Below are 22,932 nucleotides of genomic sequence, written 5' to 3'. Positions count from 1 at the left end.
TATTTTCGTACCGAAACGCAGCGCTGGCGCCGTACGAAATATTTTAATAAAAAATATTTATAATTCAACCTTGCAGTTCGAAATCGGTAAAAAAATGACATGCGTTGTAAATTTTAACTGTTACCGCATTTTAATACTAACTGCCATAATAAGATCACGAAGTCGATAAATATCTGAACAGTGAGTATTGCAAAAGTAGATTTTTATTGGCAACATCTTCTCCTTGGTGTTATTACGGGAGAGCCTCATATTTATAATCAAAGGAAAAAAAGTTCCGAATTTATGCATAGTAGCTCAAATTGCTAACCATAGTAGCATTTATATAGAGAAATACTAAATGTATGCAAAAAAAATCTAAGCAAAATTTAAAGATAACCAAAAAAATCATCATAAAGTTATCCAAAGTTGTATTTGATTTTTACAATATTTTCAAACAGCTACATATGTACAGTGTTATTAATATCATTATTAGTATCGTAAACCGGCTGAGGGCATTTGAGATGTGGATGCATCGAAGAATGCTTCGGATACCCTGGAGGGACATGATCAGTAATACAAGAGTTCTACAATGAGACAGAGTGAATAAGGAACTAATATCGAGTATTAAAACCCTGAATGTGTCTTATTTGGGATATGTGCTCAGAGGAGAAAAGTACAAGCTATTGTATCTGATCATCAAGGGTTAGATCGAGGGTCTAAAAGGTGTCGAAGAAGTTGGAAGAAGGCGGATCTCCTGGCTCCGTAATATACAATACATGTGTGGACAGGAGTTCAGATCGTTGAGGAACTGTTTTGGACTGCCAAAAATAGGGATAAATTAATTCAACGTCGGAGTGACCCGACACGAGACGTAAACAAGAATAATATTCTCAAAGTCAATGACATGCGAATTAGTCCTGATAACTGAGAATCCAGATAATCGAAGTTCGGATAATCTAGGTTTTGCCGCAAAGTCCTGACAACTTTACAGAAGCTTCCGAACCGGTTTGGAAACTCAAAAAATATGAATCATAAACAGTTGTAAATCATAATAGATACTCGCACATTATCAGAATCAAAGCTGCTCAGCTCCTACATAAAACACTCATTTAAAAGACATCTTTGAATTCCTGTTGCAAAGTCGTTATGAAAGGTATTTAATCTTATTTTATTGCCGCTTTCAATGTAGTTAGATCTGTTTATTTTTTTCAATACCTTACAGAATGCAAGTCTGTGATATGCTCGTTATTTATTACATGAATGAAGATTTTTAAATTTAGTATTATGTTTTATGTTTAATGGGGTACAGTTGTAAAAACTAGTTAAATGTGGGGTTTTAACCCTGATGATATATTACACTGTAGAAAAGAGTTGGAAAACTCTTGCTTGCGAGTCAAATATGTTTTATTTTAGTATCAGTTTCACTTTATACGTTGAAACTCAGGGTTACGAACATAATTCATTGACTAAACGTAAGACTGTTTTTGACCCGAATTATTAATATCTTAATAAATGTAATAACTCAATGAATCCACAAGAATTGACGAAAATGCTTTCATTTAATTAATTTCGGTTTGAAAAAAAACAGTACTTTATGAAGAAAATATTATGTTTACAAATAAAAATGTAAAGATTTTATTAAAAAGTAATTATTTTAATAATAAAAAAATGTGGATTTCAGCTTTGAAAAGAGTGTTATTAATTCGGAGGGTTCTTGTCTATTTATAAGATTTATTTTATTTGATAATATTAGAGATAAAACAATTTAAATCTCTTTTCATTAACTGATTTGTCACTTTGTCACACGAATGCTTAAAGTACAATAAGATTATATATTTAAATGCACGACTATATATTTAGTGATTAACTTTGAATTTACCATTTAAAATTTAAATAAAAAAGTTTAAATTTCATCTCAAGATAAGTATTATTGGAGTTATATTTTTACACACTTTCCACATTTTGTAAATTTTGTACGTTGCTCTAATTTGCTCCTATAATGTTAGTAAAAAAACGAAAAATATCCTTCCTAAATTGGTATCAATTTTTTTCAACCTCACTCTCTTTTTCAGATCATTTAAACTCTACGTATTTAACATACAGTTTTTCTTGGTGACCTTTTTTGAAATTTCAGTCCACGAAAAGTGACACAATTTATTCACAATCCAAGGCAAGCCTTCGATAAAATTTTTGTTTGCATCCCAAATTCTTTATAACACGAGCTTTAGACTGCAAATATTTTAACTCAATAGATACAAATAATTAAAATTAAAGAAAAACTTTGGTACATCATATAAGATAAAAACAAGAAGTTGTGTAGGTTTTAGCCCTGGAGTAGGCAATTATTTATTCGTTATAATTATAACATATTTTATAAAAGTTTCCGAGCATTCTGCGTTGTATTTATGACTTTGATTCGTGCTTCATATTAACTATCATCCATAACGCTATCGATAAAATTTATATATCTGATCAAAGTCGAATCGATTAAAACCTTTTTTTATCAAATTCATATGCAAAGAATAACTTTTGAATAACTTTTTTTTACTACAATTTTTTCGTGAAGAGAAGAAAAAATAGTGTATATCGTGAGTATACTGGCAAAAAACGTTAACTCTTAAATCCCTGTTTGAATAATCCCTGCTTTTTAAAGCTTTTAGCCTGAATAAAATTCTTGCTTTAAAACTTAAATTTGAATTTTGTTTAAAAACCAGTGTATTTTGCCAGTTTATAGAACGTTGAAAACTTTATAATATGTATCATTAAGTCTAAATTGCATGTTTTCGAGTTAACGTTTTTTGCCAGTACACCAGGATATATTTCGTATTATAAAAGACAAATTTCTGATTTACGACCCTTCTTGTCTAAAGTCTCGTCTCTTTTATATCGCCTTACAGATGTAAAAAAATATCGTACGAATGTAATCGAGTAATTATTCAGCAGCTTTATGTTTTAAAGTGAAAAGTCACATCCGCAATAGATATGTACTTTTTTTTAAAAATATTTTATTGTTTTATCTCAGGATATTGCTTCTTCGTGAAGGTGTAATTTGATATAGTAGAAACTTTAAGGATGGAGTGAGTAGATGTTTCTTTAGTTATTGAATCCTGCAGGGATAAAATGGCATATACAATTTTCATTTTGAATAATTAAATAAATATCAACCATATGAATTTATAATTTCAGCGACCGATATTGGGTATTAAAATATTTAAAAAAAAAACGTTTTAAAAAGAGCAACCCTTAGGAAAAAAAATTTATTAAAAAAAAAAGTTAAACAAATAAACTTCATTTTTCTTAACACGCACGTATATTATATAAAATGTGCTTCGGCCAAGAAATGTCAGCACAAAGCTTAATTCTAAGAGTGCTTTTGTACATCTTTATTCTGGACATAAATTATGATTTTGTTTAATGGTAAAATAACATTTCCTGATACTTAGTGAAGGGTAATATATCCAAAATAAAACAAGGTTTTTGTTGGATTGAATTCTACATTTATTTATGTATATCTTAATACGTGACGCGATTCGTCTTCTTAGGACATTGTCAAACACTGACATGTCCTAAGAAGACGAAACGCGTCACGTATTTAGATATACATAAATAAATGTAGAATTCAATCCAACAAAAACGTTGCTTTATTTTGGATATATTACCCAACAATTCAATATGGAATTCTACCAACTGTCTGCAGTTACAATAAATAACTTAGTGAAGGTATTATTTATAAAATACTTTTGTCTGCTTGTAGTGCAGTGGTCAGCGCGTTTAGCTACCGTGCTGGAGGTCCCAGGTTGGATTTCCAGGGGGCCTAAATAAATATTATCGATTTTCTCTCTCATATTTGTTTAATATCATTCGGGTCTGGTATAATAAACGCAGCACTAAACACCTTGCCTTTGTTCAGTTTACAATAAAGACAATGTGTCGATACGATGCAGTGCCCTTTGCACCATTGGTTAAGAGTTGGAATAAGGGTGAGAAAAATATTTTTTTATTAATTTATTTAAAATTCATGTACATTCATTCAAACCCTTATCCGCACCCAAATGGTGCATAGGGCACTGCATCATATAAACGCAGTATTATCTTGATCGTTAACACATGACGGAAAGGTGATCAGCCTTCCGCTTCAGGTATCAGTCCAGGGTAATATGGAATAAATATAAGAGTGAAAAAATCACTTATATTTATTTGATCCCCCTGGGAATCGAACCCGGAACCTCCAGAACGGTAGCCGACCGCACCGACCATTAAACTACGGAGGCGGACAGAATTCACGTACAGTCAAGAAATAAGTACATTGGCGGGCTTATTGCTAAAAAGCAATATCTTTCAACTAACCAAAAAATATTATGCTTTATAACTTTTAAAGTGTATCTGAAATGGAGTATGGGGTATGTGTAAGGACTCTCCTCTTAAGTGCCGTGGTGATCTCGTTAAGCACCGACATTCCTGAAAAGCATAGTCCTCATTAATGAAACAAACCACTTTGTAACGGGTTAAATTCCAGCATTCGAGATACTGCTTCTGTTCATCTTATCACTGGCCGGAGCATCGATATAAATCCATAATGCATCAGGAAAATGATTATTATACGGAGAGATAGGAAGCTGGAATTGACCAGCGGTTATTCCAGCGAACACAAACGTCAGAATTGGATCGATCTAAGATTAATTATTTCATTCATATCCACGTATTTTTATTGAAATTTATACTTTAACCCTTTCAGATACTAGAGATTAAAAAACATTGTCATGTTGCTTTAAAGATCTCCTCATCGACATTTTTTCTCGCAATAACTAAACATTTTTCAAAAATATAAAATTAAATATTTGAAAACCATTTTTTCATTTTTTTTTATTACTTGACGAATTATTCTGTTTACTTATTGGAAATATAATGTATCAAAATATAACATTCACAAATGAATGAAATAATGCAAAATGTTTTTGAGTGAATAATTTTTTTACGTTGGTATGTGAACTTGGTATAAAAATCTCAATACGAGAGGAACAAAAACTTAATTTTTATTAATTTAGAAACTCATAAATCGTCCCCAAAATATTTATATTATTGTCTCATATGCTACTGTTAGAATTAAACGGTCCATTTATATAATATAATAAGCTCAATATGAGAGTAACCAAATTCGTAGTTTCATTGTTGAAAACATATAAATAGTCTCCAATTAAATATATTATAATGCTCCCATGTGCCGGTAGCATTAGTTTGCTCTTTTCAAGAGTAAGCAAATTTGCCGTTTCATTAGTTTAAAAGTACTCGAATAGTCTCCAAATAAGTATATTATTATGCTCCCATGTACCGGTAGCATTAATTTGCTCATTACAAGAGTAAGTAAATTTGCCGTTTCATTAGTTTAAAAATACACGAATAGTCTCCAAATAAGTATATTATTATGCTCCCATGTACCGGTAGCATTAATTTGCTCATTACAAGAGTAAGCAAATTTGCCGTTTCATTAGTTTAAAAATACATGAAAAGTCTCCAAATAAATAAATTATTATGCTCCCATGTAACGGTAGCATTAATTTCTTAATACGAGAGAAACCAAATTAGTATTTTTATTTATTTATTTAAATGAAACAGTACATTGGCGGGCTTATTGCTAAAAATCAATATCTTAAAACCAACAAAAGTATTGTCATTAGTTTTATAATGCATTAACAGTTTAAAAATAAAAATATAATTTTGCTCCCGTGTAACATTTAACCTTTCATGTTATAATTTTCTCAATACGAGAGGAATCAAATTGATCATTTCATTGATTTAAAAACATACAAATAGTCTCCACATAAAACTATAATTATGTTTCCATGTAGCATTTGACTTTCCTTTTATGTTATAATTTGCTCAATACGAGAGTAACCAAATATGTAGCTTCCCAGAATTTGAGTAAGGGCCGGGTGTACTTGCATTACTGTACAATACATAGTTGCAAATTGAATAAATACATCACATTTGTGAATCGACTCAGCGCCAAAGGGTTTAGAACTGATACGCGGAGATTTATGTAACCTGCTGAAGAAGCGAAATGCTTCCCGAGTCATTTTATTTATTCATGCGTTTTTTTGTAAAGCGTCCAAGTTAATTTAATACTCGATAAAATATGACAAATCGTCACATTTTCGGATCGCCATTCAGACAGAAGCATTTAAGGTTTCTTTATCGACATTTATATCTGTTTCATGAATTGGACAGCGCGTAGTAACATTTTTTATGTCGTGTTTTTTCGTGCTTTGTATCCCGCCAGTCTTTCAAGGACTTCTTTCAAATAAATTTAATAATTCAATATATGTTTATATTGGCAATTAAATCGTTAGTGTCTCATTCGTTATGCTAATTATATGATGTTACACGAAGTTTAAAATCGATAAAAATTTCGATTTTTTTATTAATGTTTTTAATCACAACATAATTTAAATACCCAAGCGTTGCTTTCGTTCAGTCTAATTAAATGAGAATAAAAGAGAAAAATACATAGTAAGCGTTTCTAATAGTTTTAATTACGCGATGTTTGTTAAGGGGAAATTCGCAAACACAGAATTCATTCCACCGGAGAGGTCACATGTCTGTTCACGTTCGATTTTTTTAAGAATGAATATGGAATTTTTCGTTTTTGTTTTTTAAAACAAATTTATAAAAAAATATTTTTATATTTTTATTTTAACTCATTACCTTTCAAAAACTCTTTTACAGAAACTCATATAAAAATATATGATTGTTTCGAAGAAAAACTTATATTTCCAATGCAAAAACGGTGTTAAAAAAAGCGGCTGAAGGTGTTTAATATGTGGTGCTACAGGCACAAGTTGGAGGTTCATTGGTTGAAACATGTAGGGATCTACGAGGTACTAAGCAGGACAAGAGTCTAGAGTTAAATTATCTCCGTCAAGGGTTGTAGAGGGTAAGCTGAGTTGAAGAGACGAATGGAGGGTTGAGATGGGTTGGAGACTAAACATGAAAGCAGCAAACCAATCATCACAAAGATTTTAACGCACGAAGAAGACTTACAGGCATGGTGATTGATAATTCCAAATAATATTTTTATTAGGTAGAAGCATGTATAGACAAGGCCTGCTTTTTACGATTACAAAGGGCATGTGTGATGGCAAAAACTACGGACCCGCTTAAACTGCATTGATCAAATTATCTCCGGTATGCGCGGAAGAGATGAACGGAGGATAATAAGGGTGGAGACTGACCATGAAAAAATAAGAAGACCACGAAGAAGAATAATAATAAGTAGAAGACAATATTACTTGACCTTCTCCTAATTACAAATCTGAATATAGTATTTCTTCAACGAAACGTTATTCTGTTTTGTGGTAATGACCCTGACGAAGTATACTAATAAATTGCAACATAATAAGTAGGAGACAATATTACTTGACCTTCTCCTAATTACAAATCTGAATATAGTATTTCTTCAACGAAACGTTATTCTGTTTTGTGGTAATGACCCTGACGAAGTATACTAATAAATTGCAACATAATAAGTAGGAGACAATATTACTTGACCTTCTCCTAATTACAAATCTGAATATAGTATTTCTTCAACGAAACGTTATTCTGTTTTGTGGTAATGACCCTGACGAAGTATACTAATAAATTGCAACATAATAAGTAGGAGACAATATTACTTGACCTTCTCCTAATTACAAATATGGATAAAGTATTTCTTCAACTAAACGTTCTACTGCTTCTTGGTAATATAACCCTGATGGAGAATACTAATTAACTGCATAATAATAAGTAGAAGACAATATTACTTGACCTTATTCTCATAACAAATCTGGATGTAGTATTTCTTCAACGAAACGTTCTACTGCTTCTTGGTAATATAACCCTGACGGAGAATACTAATTTATTGCATAACAATAAGTAGAAGACAATATTACTTGACCTTTTCCTAATAACAAATCTGGATATAGTATTTCTTCAACGAAACGTTCTATCGCTTATTGGTAATAACTCTGACGGAGTATACTAATTAATTGCATAATAATAAGTAGAAAACAATATTACTTGATTTTCTCCAAATAACAAATCTGGATATAGTATTTCTACGACAAAACGTTCTACTGTTTCGGTAATAACCCAGACGGAGTATACTAATTGATTGCATAAAAATATGCAAATAAATAATACAAAATTGATAATTTACATAAATGATATATTAGTACATGTTTTAGTTTTACTCTTTCATCAGCATCCTTAATGATTTCCGTTTAACTACGGGAAGCCGCTCAGAAGTATTAATTATTCCCAGTCCATATTATTATAATATACGAAATAATAATGAACCGTTTAAAAGATATACAAATCACCGATTTGTAACATTCAGATAATTCGTGTTGTATGTTATTAACTGGAAACACATAAATAGTGTCCAAATAAATATATTATTGTGCTGCCATATTACTGGTAGCATTTAACCTTCCTTTTATGGTGCGTAAATAAATTTGGGAATGATAAAGGGAGGAAGCTCCAAACTTAGCCATCATACAAAGTTTTGATGAATTAATGGAGTGTGAAACATAATCTTGGGATAAAATCGAATGAAAAATATAATTATTTTATTTTAATATGATATTTACATCATATTTACTTAATCATACATATATTTATTGAAGTTATGCGCTTGGTGTGGGTATTTTTTATTGTATTTTTTATTTATATAATTTTCAAAGTGCTTCATTGAATTTTTTGTATTTTTGTGTAATTGATTTCACTTTCTGTTTTTTGTATTTTAGATCATTCCTTAAATTTCCTTATTTTATTATAATTTGGATATTTTCATTTTAAGGTGAACAAAAGTTAAGTACTTATTTAATATACACTTTTGACTCTTTATTTATTACATACTTACTTGGTTTTCTTCGGCTTATTTTAAAAAAGAAAATATTATTCACAGGTTTTGGGTGAATGAAAACACACAATCGAAATTTACATCTTGCATTTTTTTGTGAAAATACTAATTTAATTAAAAATTAGGATAATAAACTAAATAAGTTAGTCTATGTATGTAAAATAATGCTTTTGGGTTAAATTTCAAGATAAAACCATAAACCTAAATAAGTACTATGAAACTACATAGGATGTTAAAATTTGGTATCAATGATTACAAATCAAAAGGGAATATTTTAATTTTCTATCAGGTTTGTGTAGTGCAATTGATCAGTGTGAGAAAATTTTAAAGCGTGAATCCTAAGAATTTACTTGAAATACATAATCGGGTATTAAAATTTAATGAATCGCCTACATTTGACGAGAAATCGCCTTATTGTGAAATTTGGCTTACGTCATTTGCGTATTTTAATAAAATAATGATAAACCCTTATCCGCACCCAATGGTGCATAGGGCACTGCGTCATATAAACGCAGTGTTATCTTGGTCGTTTACACATGAAGGAAAGGTGATCAGCCTTCCGCTTCAGGTACCAGTCCAGGGTAATATTGAATAAATATTACAGTGATAAAATCACTTATATTTATTTTACCCCCCTTGGGAATCGAACCCGGGACCTCCAGAACGGTAGCCGAGCGTGCTGACCATTACACTAAGGAGGCGGACAGATAAAATAACTAACTAGCTAACCATCACGTTGCTTCCCCGCAGGAGTAGGAAGAGAGAATTGAACGCCACACCACTCTGTTTTTGCAAACATTATTTGCTGCTTCACACACACCCGCCGAGTATTCCGACTGTTTTAATAATATTTATTTGAAAAACATATATTTGGTAGCAAAAAAATAAGTACCTATATCATTTAATTTAGAATCGTCAAATTGTAAAAAATACTACACACGAAAAAAGGATTAAACTCTCAATTTTCGGCATGTCTTTATACTGGTCAACTCACCCCACCGGATGAATAATGTGGGTCCAGAACATCGAACACAATAGAAAAATCCTGTTTTTTAGTTCTAGACTCTCTTCCATCTGGACCTAAGTTTCGTGATTTAGGGTCCTGTGAGCGTCGCCTGCAGTTGAACTCAATGCACATGTCCACATACATTTGCATACGTACTTGTTTGAATAAACAGACACCAACTTGAATTTCTTAATGAATACAAAATGATTTATTCCAAGAACACTTTCTGCTAAAATAAAATCAATTTCGGTTATGAATATTCAAATGATGATAATTTGAAATAACCTGATTTATCATGTATGTTTGGTTTAAAGACACAAATCGAAATTGGTCGCTCTCTGAATTTAATTGTATAATTTTACCGTAAGAATAATTACTGTAATTATTTCAAAATTATAATATCATAAATTTCAAGCAGTTAGAAGGAATTCAAATTATATCTTGTATGTGGTCAACGTAGATGAAAGTTTTCTTTCTGTGGCATAAATATTTTACTCAAAATTTACGACTGGCTTTACTTTTAAATGCATTGCCTGTGCCCAAAAAGGGTTCAAAGAGATATTATGTATGTATGCATGTTAATCAAAGCAGTGTTATCGTTGTCGTTTTGGTATGAAGACAATGTGACCAATCCTGCACTTTATGTGCCAGTTCAGGGTGACGATAATTAAATATTAAATTATACTGTATGTTGGCACCCATGTTTATAATCGTATATTCACTACTACTACTACTACTACTACCATCACGCCATTTGGAGAGAGGATGGAATGCCAAACTCTTCTGTCCTGACATATACTCCTAGCTTATCTCGTTATATTCCTCAATGAGCTTTTTTAAAATCTATACAAATAGTATCATGTGACTAGAGAAATGTATATAAATATATATTTATATATATATATATATATATATATATATATATATATATATATATATATATATATATATATATATATATATATATATATATATATATATATGTATATATATATATATATATATGTATATATTTATGTATATATATATATATATAAATATATAGCTTTTTAATTCATAAATATAATAACGAAATATATTCCCGTACAAAGCCAAGAATTAAATTATGTATATATATATATATATATATATATATATATATATATATATATATATATATATTATATATATATATATATATATATATATATATATATATATATATATATATATATATATATATATATAAATATATAGCTTTTTAATTCATAAATATAATAACGAAATATATTCCCGTACAAAGCCAAGAATTAAATTATGTAGCATATAAATATGCCTAACGATATATGTAGATTTTTAATATGGATTCGATTCAATGTGCAATTAGAAATTTCTAATTTAAATCGTGACGTGATTTTATTTACGAATTCGGAAGCTTGTTAAGAGAATATACATACATACCTTTAAACCTAAGACAGAATAATATTTTAAACTCCATCATTTTAACTGGAATCCTAGTGCTTTTAAAAAAATCAGTTTTTTCTATGTATTAATTTATTTGTTAATTAATTAATTATTAATTTATTTATTTTGAGTTGTAATTTAAAAATATTTCATATGCTTTCACTGCTCTTTTAAGATATATCGCTCACTCCTTTCAAGAACGTCATTAATAAAAAAACTTGATTTTTCAGAAGAACGTTTTTAAAGCTTAAAAATATAATACAATGTATTAAAAATAAATATCAAGCCACTTTTTGAACTTTTTACTGTGCAAAAGACCTTTGTAGGTAAAACTGAAGGTTTTTTCTCCATTTGAAAAATATTTAGTACATTTTAAAGTATAATTAAACAATACCTTTTCTTCAAAATGCAAAAACAACACTTTTTGCCCTGTAGCGGGTAAATATTAAGTTAAAAATATGCCTCTTTTGTTGGGATATAGTACATTTTCTGGGCATTCCGAAAACATGTCCAACTGAAAATTGACGATTTTCGATTTATGACGTTCTTGAAAGGAGTGAGCGGTGTGTAAAGTGGTCACTTAACCAGCCTATGACTGGTCCTAAGCCCCGCAAATATCCAGGCTTACATATTCTTCTTGATCTAAATAGAGATGTTTTTTTTGTTGTTTTGTATTACAATGCGAGAAAATTCAACTACATAGATTTATAGGTAGACTCTTTAGTTTAAAATAAACTTAGCAGCTTATTACCATTACCTTCTCATCTCGCTATCACAGCTTCGTTTGGCGGTCCATTATAGGTCATCTTCACAGACATTTAAATAACACATTTATAGCAACCCATTACCGGTTATCAGCTGTCCCCTATTAAATCAACCCCGTGAGAAAGTTTGACCGGCGGGCAAAGGTCATCCCTTTTATAATCGACGCATAAATGCACCTAAACTCGCCACCCCGAAATTTAGGGTGCATTTTGTGTTCATTCATACTCGTCACATTGGGAATTGCATATTTTAACATTTTAATTATTGAGATTTCTGACAAAGAGATTGATCTTGAATTTTAACCGTCCTCTGTTTTTGAAGCGTTTTTTTTTATTGCAACACTCTCCTTATCATTCATCGTTCACTTGTGTAATACCACTTTTTACTTTTTACTTTACACAATGTGACCGATGAATGATAAGGAGAGTGTTATTTCATCATACCACAAAGTTAAAAATGCTTATAATTTATAAGCTTTTTTATGATTTATTATAATTATCATTATAAGTTACTTGTACGATGCCAATGTTGATCTCATAGATCGTCTAACTTCAAATAAATAACTTTATTTTATTCAGTATTTAGTATTTGTTTATTACTAATTTACTAACAAACCATCAAGCTACTTCCCTGTAAAGATAGGCAGAGAGAATAGCATGCCACACCAATCTGTTTTTGCACACAATCTTCACACCTTTCACATTCATGCATCCCCTCCTACATGCTGATTCAATTTTTTTATTCTATGTTGAGACGAAAAAATTTAAATTATAATTTCCGATGTTTTATTTCAGGCTTCTCCCGTGGACCGTTTTGTATCCCAGAGAGCCGGAGTAGATCATCAGGCGTTAAGGTCCAAGATATATTCAGAGAGAAAGGATTCTGCGGCGGAAGGAGATGACATGTTCACACAGGTAAAATAAGGAGAATTACTTTATAAAGTTACAAAAATAATCGTTAAACAGTCCCATCACATCACATATCGCTCACTCCTTTCAACAACGTTATATTTCAAAAATCTTCAATTTTCAGTTGTGCATGTTTTCGGAATACTCGGAAAAACTAGCTGTATATTTTACTTAATATTTACCTACTACAGGGCAGAAAATGTTGTTTTTGCATTTTGAAGAAAAGGTGTTGCTTTTTAATTTTTTTTAAATAAACCAATTTTTTTTCAAATGGACAAAAAGCATTCAGGTTTAACCTAAAAAGATCTGTTGCACAGTAAAAAGTTTAGTAAGTGGCTTGATATCAATTTTAAATACATTTTATTATATTTTTAAACTGTAAAAACTATCTCCTGAAAAATCAAGTTTTTATTTATTTATGACGTTGTTGAAGGGAGTGAGCGATATATAATATATTTGAAATACTTCTACATATTAAACAAAGGGAACTGTTTTTTAATTTTATTATTTACAAAAAGAGTTCAATTTCATACTATTTCTGTGATCCTAAGCGGTTCAATATTGAATATAGGTTTGAAATTGTAGTAGAGTGGGTTTGAACCCAGAAACTCTGACTCACGAGTCCACAATACAAACCACGGCACCACAATCCACTTTACTAAAGCTTTTCGCCGAATTCTTTATTTTTTGACACATACTCGTATTGCATTCAAATACCCGCGCGTTTTAATATATGTACACCTGAAATGGGTAAAAAAAAATATTTTTCAAAATAAACTTTTTTGAGCGCATTGGCAACGCCATCTGTTGAACGTAACAGCAAAATAATTAAAACTAAACTCTACTCAAGACGGACAGTACGTTTCTGACAGCTGCCGTCACTAATCTTTTCAAATTATTTCGGTTGCATTTTTGTTTGACAAATTTTTGATATTTTTACTTGTAATATATTAGAAATGTGTGATTTGAACCATATTAACGCGTGGCCTTGTACAGATAGTTAAAAATAAAAATATACTTTCGTTTTTACTGTGAAGGTGACATACTTTTTACACATTTGTGTAATAAATAATAAGTACATCTTGTTTTTTTCTGATTTTATTTTCAATATCTACTATAATTTATCATTTACATTCATCATATGATGATTAAAATTAACCATCCAACTCAATTCGTATGTTTTTTGTTTTGTTTTTAATTATGTTAATAAAAAATAAGCTGTATTAAAAAAAACAGCTAATAATACGTGTTGACATGAAATTTACATGATGTTTTTAATCTAGTTTAATTAAAATATTTTTAATAGCGTTTCTTATTCAATTAATTTACAATTTATTACCCCATTGAAAATCATAACTGTTTTTGTTTGAAAATTTTAATTCAGCCATCGAATTTTCTTCATACATAATTGTACTTGAAAATAAGCAAATAATTACGCATTGTCAATATTCGAAGGATTTATTAACTAAAAAATCGTAAATGTATGCTAACTTCGTATTTTTTCATCCCCGAAGGCTATTTGTTAATAAGTACTGCCTGTACTAAGTAAGTGACGTTATTTATTTATTTAAATAATTATTATTTATGTCGTGCATGTCAGAATCCTTACGCCAAGTATTGCAGTCTTAGAATTTGGGAACAGGTTAATAAATTATAATTTTATATCATAATAAAAAATAAATTACTTTTCACCTGTTTGTTTTGTAAATAATAAATAATCACGGATGTTTTTTATTGCAAAAATTATTAAATTATTTTTATTTGCGCTCGTAGTATCTATGTTTAAATAATAGACCATGCCTAGCATTGCCCGGAATGAAATTAACTAATAGCGGAATTTTGTGTTTTGCTAAATTATCTTATTTATCTAAACACGATTCCAATATTCACATTACAATTTGTGAAATAAAGTACTGAAGATAAGTTCTTTTGATATCTCAACATTTTGATATCCCAAGAATTTGGAAGTATGGAAGTATGGATGGATGGAAGTACTGAGCTTACGACCTGCCATTGTCTGGTTTAATCGATCACTTTATTTAACATTCACCATTCTCAAGTTATATTTATGCTTCCATTGACACCTTCTTGCACATTCTAATTCTTCAGTACCATCTGTGGTTGAGTTTCGTATTTTTTTTTTTTAAATTAACAGAGACATTTATTAATTGTATGTAAGATTCTCCCGAATTATTTAACGTACTATATACATATAAGATGTCTGAAAACATCATTTCCAATTTTTATCAAACTAATATTTTGACCAGTTATTTATTCACATTTTAAGTGTGTCAAAATGGTTCTCACAATTTAGGTTTGTGTCCACTTAGGAGTTTTATGAGCAACATTTTGAGTGTGTCCAAATACTTGTTCACAAATCTAGATTATCTCCAATTATAAGAGTATTTTTCATGTTATTTTTTTAAATTTTAGCATATGACGGTCGTCAGCCCCGTACATGCCCAGACTTCCATATTGTTCTTGATCTTTGATGAGATGTCGAAAAATAAAAGGACTTTTATTATTAATATCAATAAAAATAACTCCTAAACAATCAAAATTTTAAGTGTCCAAATCATTGCAAATTTTGCAAAAATATTGCGAAATTTATCCTCTTCGGAGTGCTTTAAGCGTGTTATTTATACACGTTTATTTTCATAAAATCCTTGTACAGACATTTTTAAAACATACTATTTTCTTAGTATGTTTTAAAAATTCAACATCAAAGTTTTATATAAGCGCCCTTGAGGTAGTATTTTACGAAAATGGCGCTTTGTAAATAATCCGATTTTTTTTCAGGCCCCACAGTCGTGGCGCCTCTGGAGCTACCGCAGCGCCCTGGGCGAGCGCTGTGGCGTCCCGCAGGGCCCCAGTCCGCCGCTGCTCCGCCTGACGCAGGGGGGCCCAAGATCTCGGCCAGAGGCGGCTGCAGCGCGCGGCTGGCGCTGCGCCCCCAGGAAGAAACCGGTCATTCTCCAACCGGATGTTATATTCGATCTTCCAGGCTATGAGGAAAACATGTGTATGTATCCTGTTATCCTAAGAGATACATATTTTTTTAGAGTACGCCTTAAATCATTATCTATTAGAATAAAATAACATTTGGTAGTTTTTTTCAAATATATTTTATTTGACGAGTGACCGGGTTCTGTCGTTACCGACATCATCAGATTGGTTGGAGGGTAGACAAAATTCAATGTTATATGTAAAACAAAGCTGGGGTTAATAAACCATTATTTTAAATAATTTTTCTGTGAACATGACTTTAAATTGAATGAATTTATTTAAATATAAGTTTTAAGCATAATTTTGTTTATTTTTTATTTATGATTTATACGATTTTGTAAAATATTATTTAAAAATATTTATGAATTTATACGATATTGTATTCAATTTTATAACAATTTTTACAATTTTTTTTACAAATTTTGAGTACGATTTTGTAAAATTTAATTATTTTAATGGATTTTTGTATAAGAATTTCAAAAATATATACATCTGGTCAACCAACGGTTCCAATCTAGAATCTGGTATAAAAAACCAAAACCTTCTCAAAACCCTTGCTATAACTTATATGTAAACTTAAATTCATACAATTTAAAAGCATTTTCTCAGATAATTTATAATGAGTCATGGTTTTTATCCCTTATCCTGTTGTATATAAAATAAAAGTTTTGTTTAGCTTTCCACCAATCAGTAATGAGAAAATCCAGTATCTGATCAAATAAAATAAATGTGGACAAAACTACAAAGTTATTATTATTGTCGTTTTATTGTATAAAATGTAGTTCCACCAAGAAATGTCAAGAAAGTACAAAACTTAAAAAATATACATATATTACTTATTTTATTTTAGATAACGAAATTTTGGACTGGGGACGAAGAGATTTACTCGTAGCTGGTCTGGGAGATCAGGTGTTTATGTTGGACTCTAAGACTAATGAAGTCTTCAAGTTACATACGTTCGATTATCCCCCCGATACAATTTTAGTCGTGAAATGGGATCCATTAGGCATCTATATCGCGGTAAGTTCATTGATATTTGATGCCTTCAAAATGATAATTTTAATGTTTCAATTGAAACGGAAGGCATTGAAATTGGAAAGCAAAACCTTAAAACAACAGTAATATCCCGCTCAGCGCGGGTAAACGAGGTCTATTTTCCACATACAATACTTTGGAAACAATTCTTATTTGCCTCCCTTTGACACACTTCCTTGGAAGAATGTTTGCCGTTTTTGTACGCAGTGTTCAATTATCGCGATTTTATATACAAAAACTAAAGCGTTTCAAACGAAAAAACAGGATTATCGTTCATATGTCGTACATATGAAATATGAATATAAACTTATTGGGAATGCACAAACCTTACACGCGATTGAAACGATAGAAACTGATTCTAAAATTTAAAAAAGACTAAGATGTACATTTTTAAGCCCATATCCAATCCCAAATAGAAAGATGATCAGGTATCGAATCAGATCAATGCTATATTGAGGAAATGTGATCAGTTCTGTATTCTACATTATTTGGATATATGAATGGAAAATATTTATCGAGACACACATAGGAAGAGTATTTTATTTTTTTCCTTCTGCAGATTGGGACTTTGATGGGTAATCTCTATATCCACGATGTTTACAAGAAAAAGTTAGGTCAAATACCTGCCCAATGTCACAGAGCAAGACACGACGATCAAGCTTCTATCACAGCAATTGCTTGGGAACCAGAAGGACATCAACTCGCATGGTAATTATGAAGTTCAACTGAACTTAAATTCAATTAATATGTTACGTCATCAAAGTCTCATGTTTTTCTGGTTAATATTAATTGAAATGTTAATTTTAGTTGCACTTCTACTGGAACGCTTAGCTTGTGCAATGGAAACACGATGCGAGCAGATTCGGTAAGGAAAAAAGCTCACGACAGGGAGATCATCAACTGCTCGTACTCCCCTGATCTAAAGTTCTTGGTGACATGCGGAGTTGACTGTAATGTCAGAATCTGGTGTCTTCCAGACCTGATACCCTTCTTCCAGATTGTCTACGGTCATCCAGCGAGAGTGAGTATATTAAAATGAAATTTATAAAACAAGTCAAGTCACTTCATCATTTACTTCAAGTCTTGTTTTTGGAGTAGGACTTCTCCTTCAGTCTCTCATCTTTTATAGGCTCGACGGTCATTAACTAGTTTTGACCGACTTGTTGCCGGCCGGGGTTTTCGAGACCTGTCTTCGGTCTCTACTCGACAACTCATTGTTTATGTTTTTTTATACAATGTACAGCAGGACATTATTTAAGCAAAACTTTCTTAACGATCACAAAGAAAACAACATATTGGAGTGTTAACACCTAGTTAAATCTAATATTTCAAATTGTAACCATCGTTCTATGGTGACTACCGTCTAGAAAACAAAAAATATTGTTGTTGAATTTGCCTTTTTTCTGATTTTTAATGTGATTGAATTATTATTGTATATAACCTGTTCATGATGTACTAGATTTGCACTTAATTAAAAAGTATTGGATCATCTTGTATACCTTTAAATTAGAATCAGGTGGGATTCTTCTGAAATGTTTCTTATTCCTAATCTCAATTTAATTTTAATTTTACTTGGTATATATAAATCTATATATATATATATATATATATATATATATATATATATATATATATATATATATATATATATATATATTCATATACATATATATGTATGTATATATATTTATAATATATATATATATGTGTGTATATATATATATGTATAAATATATATATTCATATATATATATGTATATATATATATATATATATGTGTATATATATATATATATATATATATATATATATATATATATATATATATATATATATATATATATATATATATACATATAAATATATATATATATATATATATATATATATATATATATATATATATATATATATATATATATATATATATATATATATATATATATATATATATATATATATATATATTTAAATATATATATATATATATATATATATATATATATATATTTAAATATATATATATATATATATATATATATATATATATATATATATATATATATATATATATATATATATATATATATATATATATATATTGTATATATATATATATATATAGAAGAATGCAGATCTGAATGTGAAATATTGGTAAACGGAGAGATTTTGGAACAGGTAGATGATTTCGTGTATTTGGGTAGTATGTTTTCTAGGGATGGAAAGATTGATAAAGACATAGAAAGGAGAGTGAATGCTGGGAACAAAGTGAATGGTGCACTGAAATCAGTTATAGCAAATAAAAACCTATCAGCGGAAGCTAAATTGGCAGTGCACAACGGAGTCCTGGTTCCAACTCTAATGTATGGAAGTGAAACATGGAGTTGGCAAAAGAAGGATGAAAGTAGACTGAATGCAGTCGAAATGCGATCTCTCAGAAGAATGTGTAACAAAACGATGTATGATAGATGTGCGAATAGCGAAATAAGGAAGGAATGCAAAGCTGAGATAAGCATTATCGATAAAATTAAGAAAGGTGTGTTGAGATGGTTTGGACATGTAGAACGAATGAGTGAGGAAAGAACGGTAAAACAAATTTATGAGGCGAATGTTAGCGGGAAAAGAAGCAGAGGAAGACCGAGAAAAACATGGCACGATCAGGTATGGCCAAATACTTGAAAGTGGTCAGGTTAGGAGTCGTAACAATCGGCGGGTATGTATGAGGAGATGCATGAACGTGGAAGAGGCGAAGAATGTTTGCAAGGACAGAGTGGTGTGGCGCTCTATTCTCTCTGCCTACCCCTGCGGGGAAGCGGCGTGATGGTTAGTTAGTTAGTTAGTTTTTATATATATATATATATATATATATATATATATATATATATATATATATATATATATATATATATATATATATATATATATATATATATATATATATATATATATATATATATACATATATATATATATATATATATATATATATATATATATATATATATATATATATATATATATATATATATATATATATATATATATATATATATGTATATATATATATATATATATATATATATACATATATTTATATATATATATATATATATGTATATATATATATATAAATATATATATATATATATATATATATATATATATATTTATATATATATATATATATATATATATATATATATACAATATATATATATATATATATATATATATATATATATATATATATATATATATATATATATATATAGTGGTATAACACTGTTACCAAAAAAAGTGGTGTTAAATAAAATTATAATATGAAAAAGGATTTCTTCATCTTCCTAGGCCTTGGCTTGGCACCCTTGGCGCAGCAGTCAGTTAGCTATAGGCGGAGGTCTTGGTCCTTCTCGAGGTCTGGGAGATGGGTCTCTCTCTGTTTGGGATCTTTCTCTACAATCCAACCTGTGCCACCAGCTCCCTTCTATACCCTGTGGAGTGGACGCTCTCTCCTGGAGTCATCTGACGGGGGAACTGGTCATAAGCTACTGGGTGGCAGGTAAAGGCTTTGCGACCGGCTCAGGGTATGGTTTCCACTCGGAAATTAAACTGTTAAGTTAATTGTTGGGTAATATATGCAAAATAAAACAAGGTTTGTTGGATTGAATTCTACATTTGTTTGATAATGTCTTAAGAAGACGAAACGCGTCACGTATTAACATATACATAAATAAATGTAGATTTCAATCCAACAAACCTTGTTTTATTTTGGATATATTACCCAACAATTCAATATGGAATTCTACCAACTGTCTGCAGTTAAAATAAATAATGTAATGTTAATGTTTTACCTTTTTTCTAGCCACTTTGGTTCTTTGAAATTATTGATCGGATTTTCGATCAGTTTTTTCAAGGTGTTAAGGCTGAGATATCAAACCATCTCAAATGTTCAAATTCAAAACCCGAACGGTAGCGCACGATTTAAAAAAAATTGAATATACATTTTAAAAAAATATGTTTAACTTTTTATCTTTCAACTTTTTATCTTTTCTTTTCAAAACCATTTATTTGTTTCGAAGAAAAACTTATTTTTTCTAGACAAAAACGGAATTTTAAGCAAAAATTTAATTATTAATGATTTTTTTTTCGAAATAAATTAAGTTCAATACAACGATGTTCCTACGGTTATTTATATAATAATATAACAATAATGGCAAAGCGCCATTGAAATAAAAAAAAATACATCTTAATAGTTTTTTTTAAGTAACAGGATTTATTTAAGAAACAGTATTTGGAGAAATTCATACGAAAAAGTGAATTATTTATTTAATATTTTCATTTCTTAATTTTTTTAATGAATGATGATACTTATTATTAATTGTATAGCAGATAAAATAAACGACGTCGAAGGGACAATGGATGGTCACTCAAGGATTCTAGTGCTCGGTGCTCCTGGTAGAGCGACCGATGAAATGCGATGTCCTTCAGGAAGGACTCGGGCTCTTCTCTTCAGTCCTGATGGTACCAAAATAGGTAAATATGTTTATATTATTTGGTGAAATAAAAAGACATTGTTTTTTAATCTACTCCCTTTTTTATTCAAAACTAACTAGTTTTAGTAACAACCTGTTGCTTTCTTCAGGGTTTGTTTTATAACAAACCCTGAAGAGGGCAACAGATTGTTGCCGAAACTAAACTTGCCGGTTTTTACTAAAAAAGTGAGTGGATCAAAAAAAGTATTTTTATTTTTCCAAATAATATAAATATTACTTTGATCCACAAAGTTAATGCTTTCAATTTTCAAAACATAGGTAAATGTTGTTATTTTTATTTTGTATTAAATGTTAAATCAAACTGATATTTTGAGTCTACTGAGTTGTTTTTTTATGGTTAAAAAACCCATAATACATAAATTAATGGAGTTCTACAAATAAAACATCAAATCTATAAATATTTATTTTTTATTATTTATTATTATTGATTGTTTCGGCATTCACTTCGTGATAAGATATGATTAATTGTACCCTTTTACTCAAGTGGTTACAATGAGTGTTTTCATTTACAATTTGTATAAACATATTTATATATTTTTTCAGCAAGTGCGTCGTCAGACGAAAATCTGTTTATATGGCATTTCCTGGGGAATGGATCTCTACTCAACAAATATAGGCGGAAAATCAAGAAAGAATCCTTGGCCAGAACAATATATGAAATTAATGAATACAACAACTTCGGTTACACAGTAAGATGAAAGATAAGTATAATTTTAAATTATTTTAATCATATACCAATATCGCACATATAAAATACATATATTTTTTAAGTGTCAGCAGTGATAATTTATTTTAAGTTTAATTTAAATGTGAATATGTACATTTTGTGTAAAAAGTGTTTTAAGATTTATTTAAGTCATTAATTAATTTACTTTTTCAATGAGATTATGTGATATGTAAATACATTTAAAAAATATTTTATATACTGTTAGTAGGATATAGTAATTGTTAATAAATTATATTGTTATATATTGATAAAAAATAAAAACTGTTCGTTGAAAACTTGCCTGCGTATATATTTAAATAATTTTCTTAAATAAAGAAATTTCTACTATCTACATGCTATCTGCAATATAATATTTATTATAATAACGTATTCGTTATTTGAAGGAAATAAATATACACATTGTATACAGATAACCATCGTTTTGCGCCGCTTTGATTTACGCCGGTTGGTGGTGACCGTGGGTTTCCCTGGTTCAGCCGACACCAAAACGCCACATTATAATAGCAGAAACACTTTTAAATATTGCTTTATTATATTACAGAAGGCTATTGTATGAGTGAAATTGTATTAAAATTATTTTTGACCTACTGTGCTTATGTTTTGTAACCGAAATA

General features: G+C 29.6%; 1 protein-coding gene across 1 annotated transcript in view; it reads left to right on the top strand.

Moving 5' to 3' along the window:
- LOC148312351 (protein cortex-like) overlaps positions 1 to 22,516 on the top strand; it is a 283,504-nt gene extending 260,988 nt beyond the window's left edge. Inside the window, exons 2-9 of the mRNA XM_088277437.1 lie at positions 12,884 to 13,003; positions 15,797 to 16,019; positions 16,854 to 17,023; positions 17,598 to 17,746; positions 17,846 to 18,059; positions 20,387 to 20,597; positions 21,428 to 21,571; positions 22,135 to 22,516. Of these exons, the coding sequence (XP_088133563.1) occupies positions 12,884 to 13,003; positions 15,797 to 16,019; positions 16,854 to 17,023; positions 17,598 to 17,746; positions 17,846 to 18,059; positions 20,387 to 20,597; positions 21,428 to 21,571; positions 22,135 to 22,289 (1,386 nt within the window). The 3' untranslated portion in view covers positions 22,290 to 22,516. The remainder of the gene's footprint in view (positions 1 to 12,883; positions 13,004 to 15,796; positions 16,020 to 16,853; positions 17,024 to 17,597; positions 17,747 to 17,845; positions 18,060 to 20,386; positions 20,598 to 21,427; positions 21,572 to 22,134) is intronic.
- The last annotated feature ends 416 nt before the right edge of the window (positions 22,517 to 22,932 follow it).

This window comes from Brachycentrus maculatus, unplaced genomic scaffold (assembly GCF_059751285.1).
Source record: "Brachycentrus maculatus isolate JH-2025_06_01 unplaced genomic scaffold, ASM5975128v1 h1tg000042l, whole genome shotgun sequence".
In the NCBI taxonomy this organism is placed as follows: domain Eukaryota; kingdom Metazoa; phylum Arthropoda; class Insecta; order Trichoptera; family Brachycentridae; genus Brachycentrus; species Brachycentrus maculatus.
The sequence above is the reverse complement of the archived record's forward strand: the minus strand, read 5'-3'. Positions and strand labels throughout refer to the sequence as shown.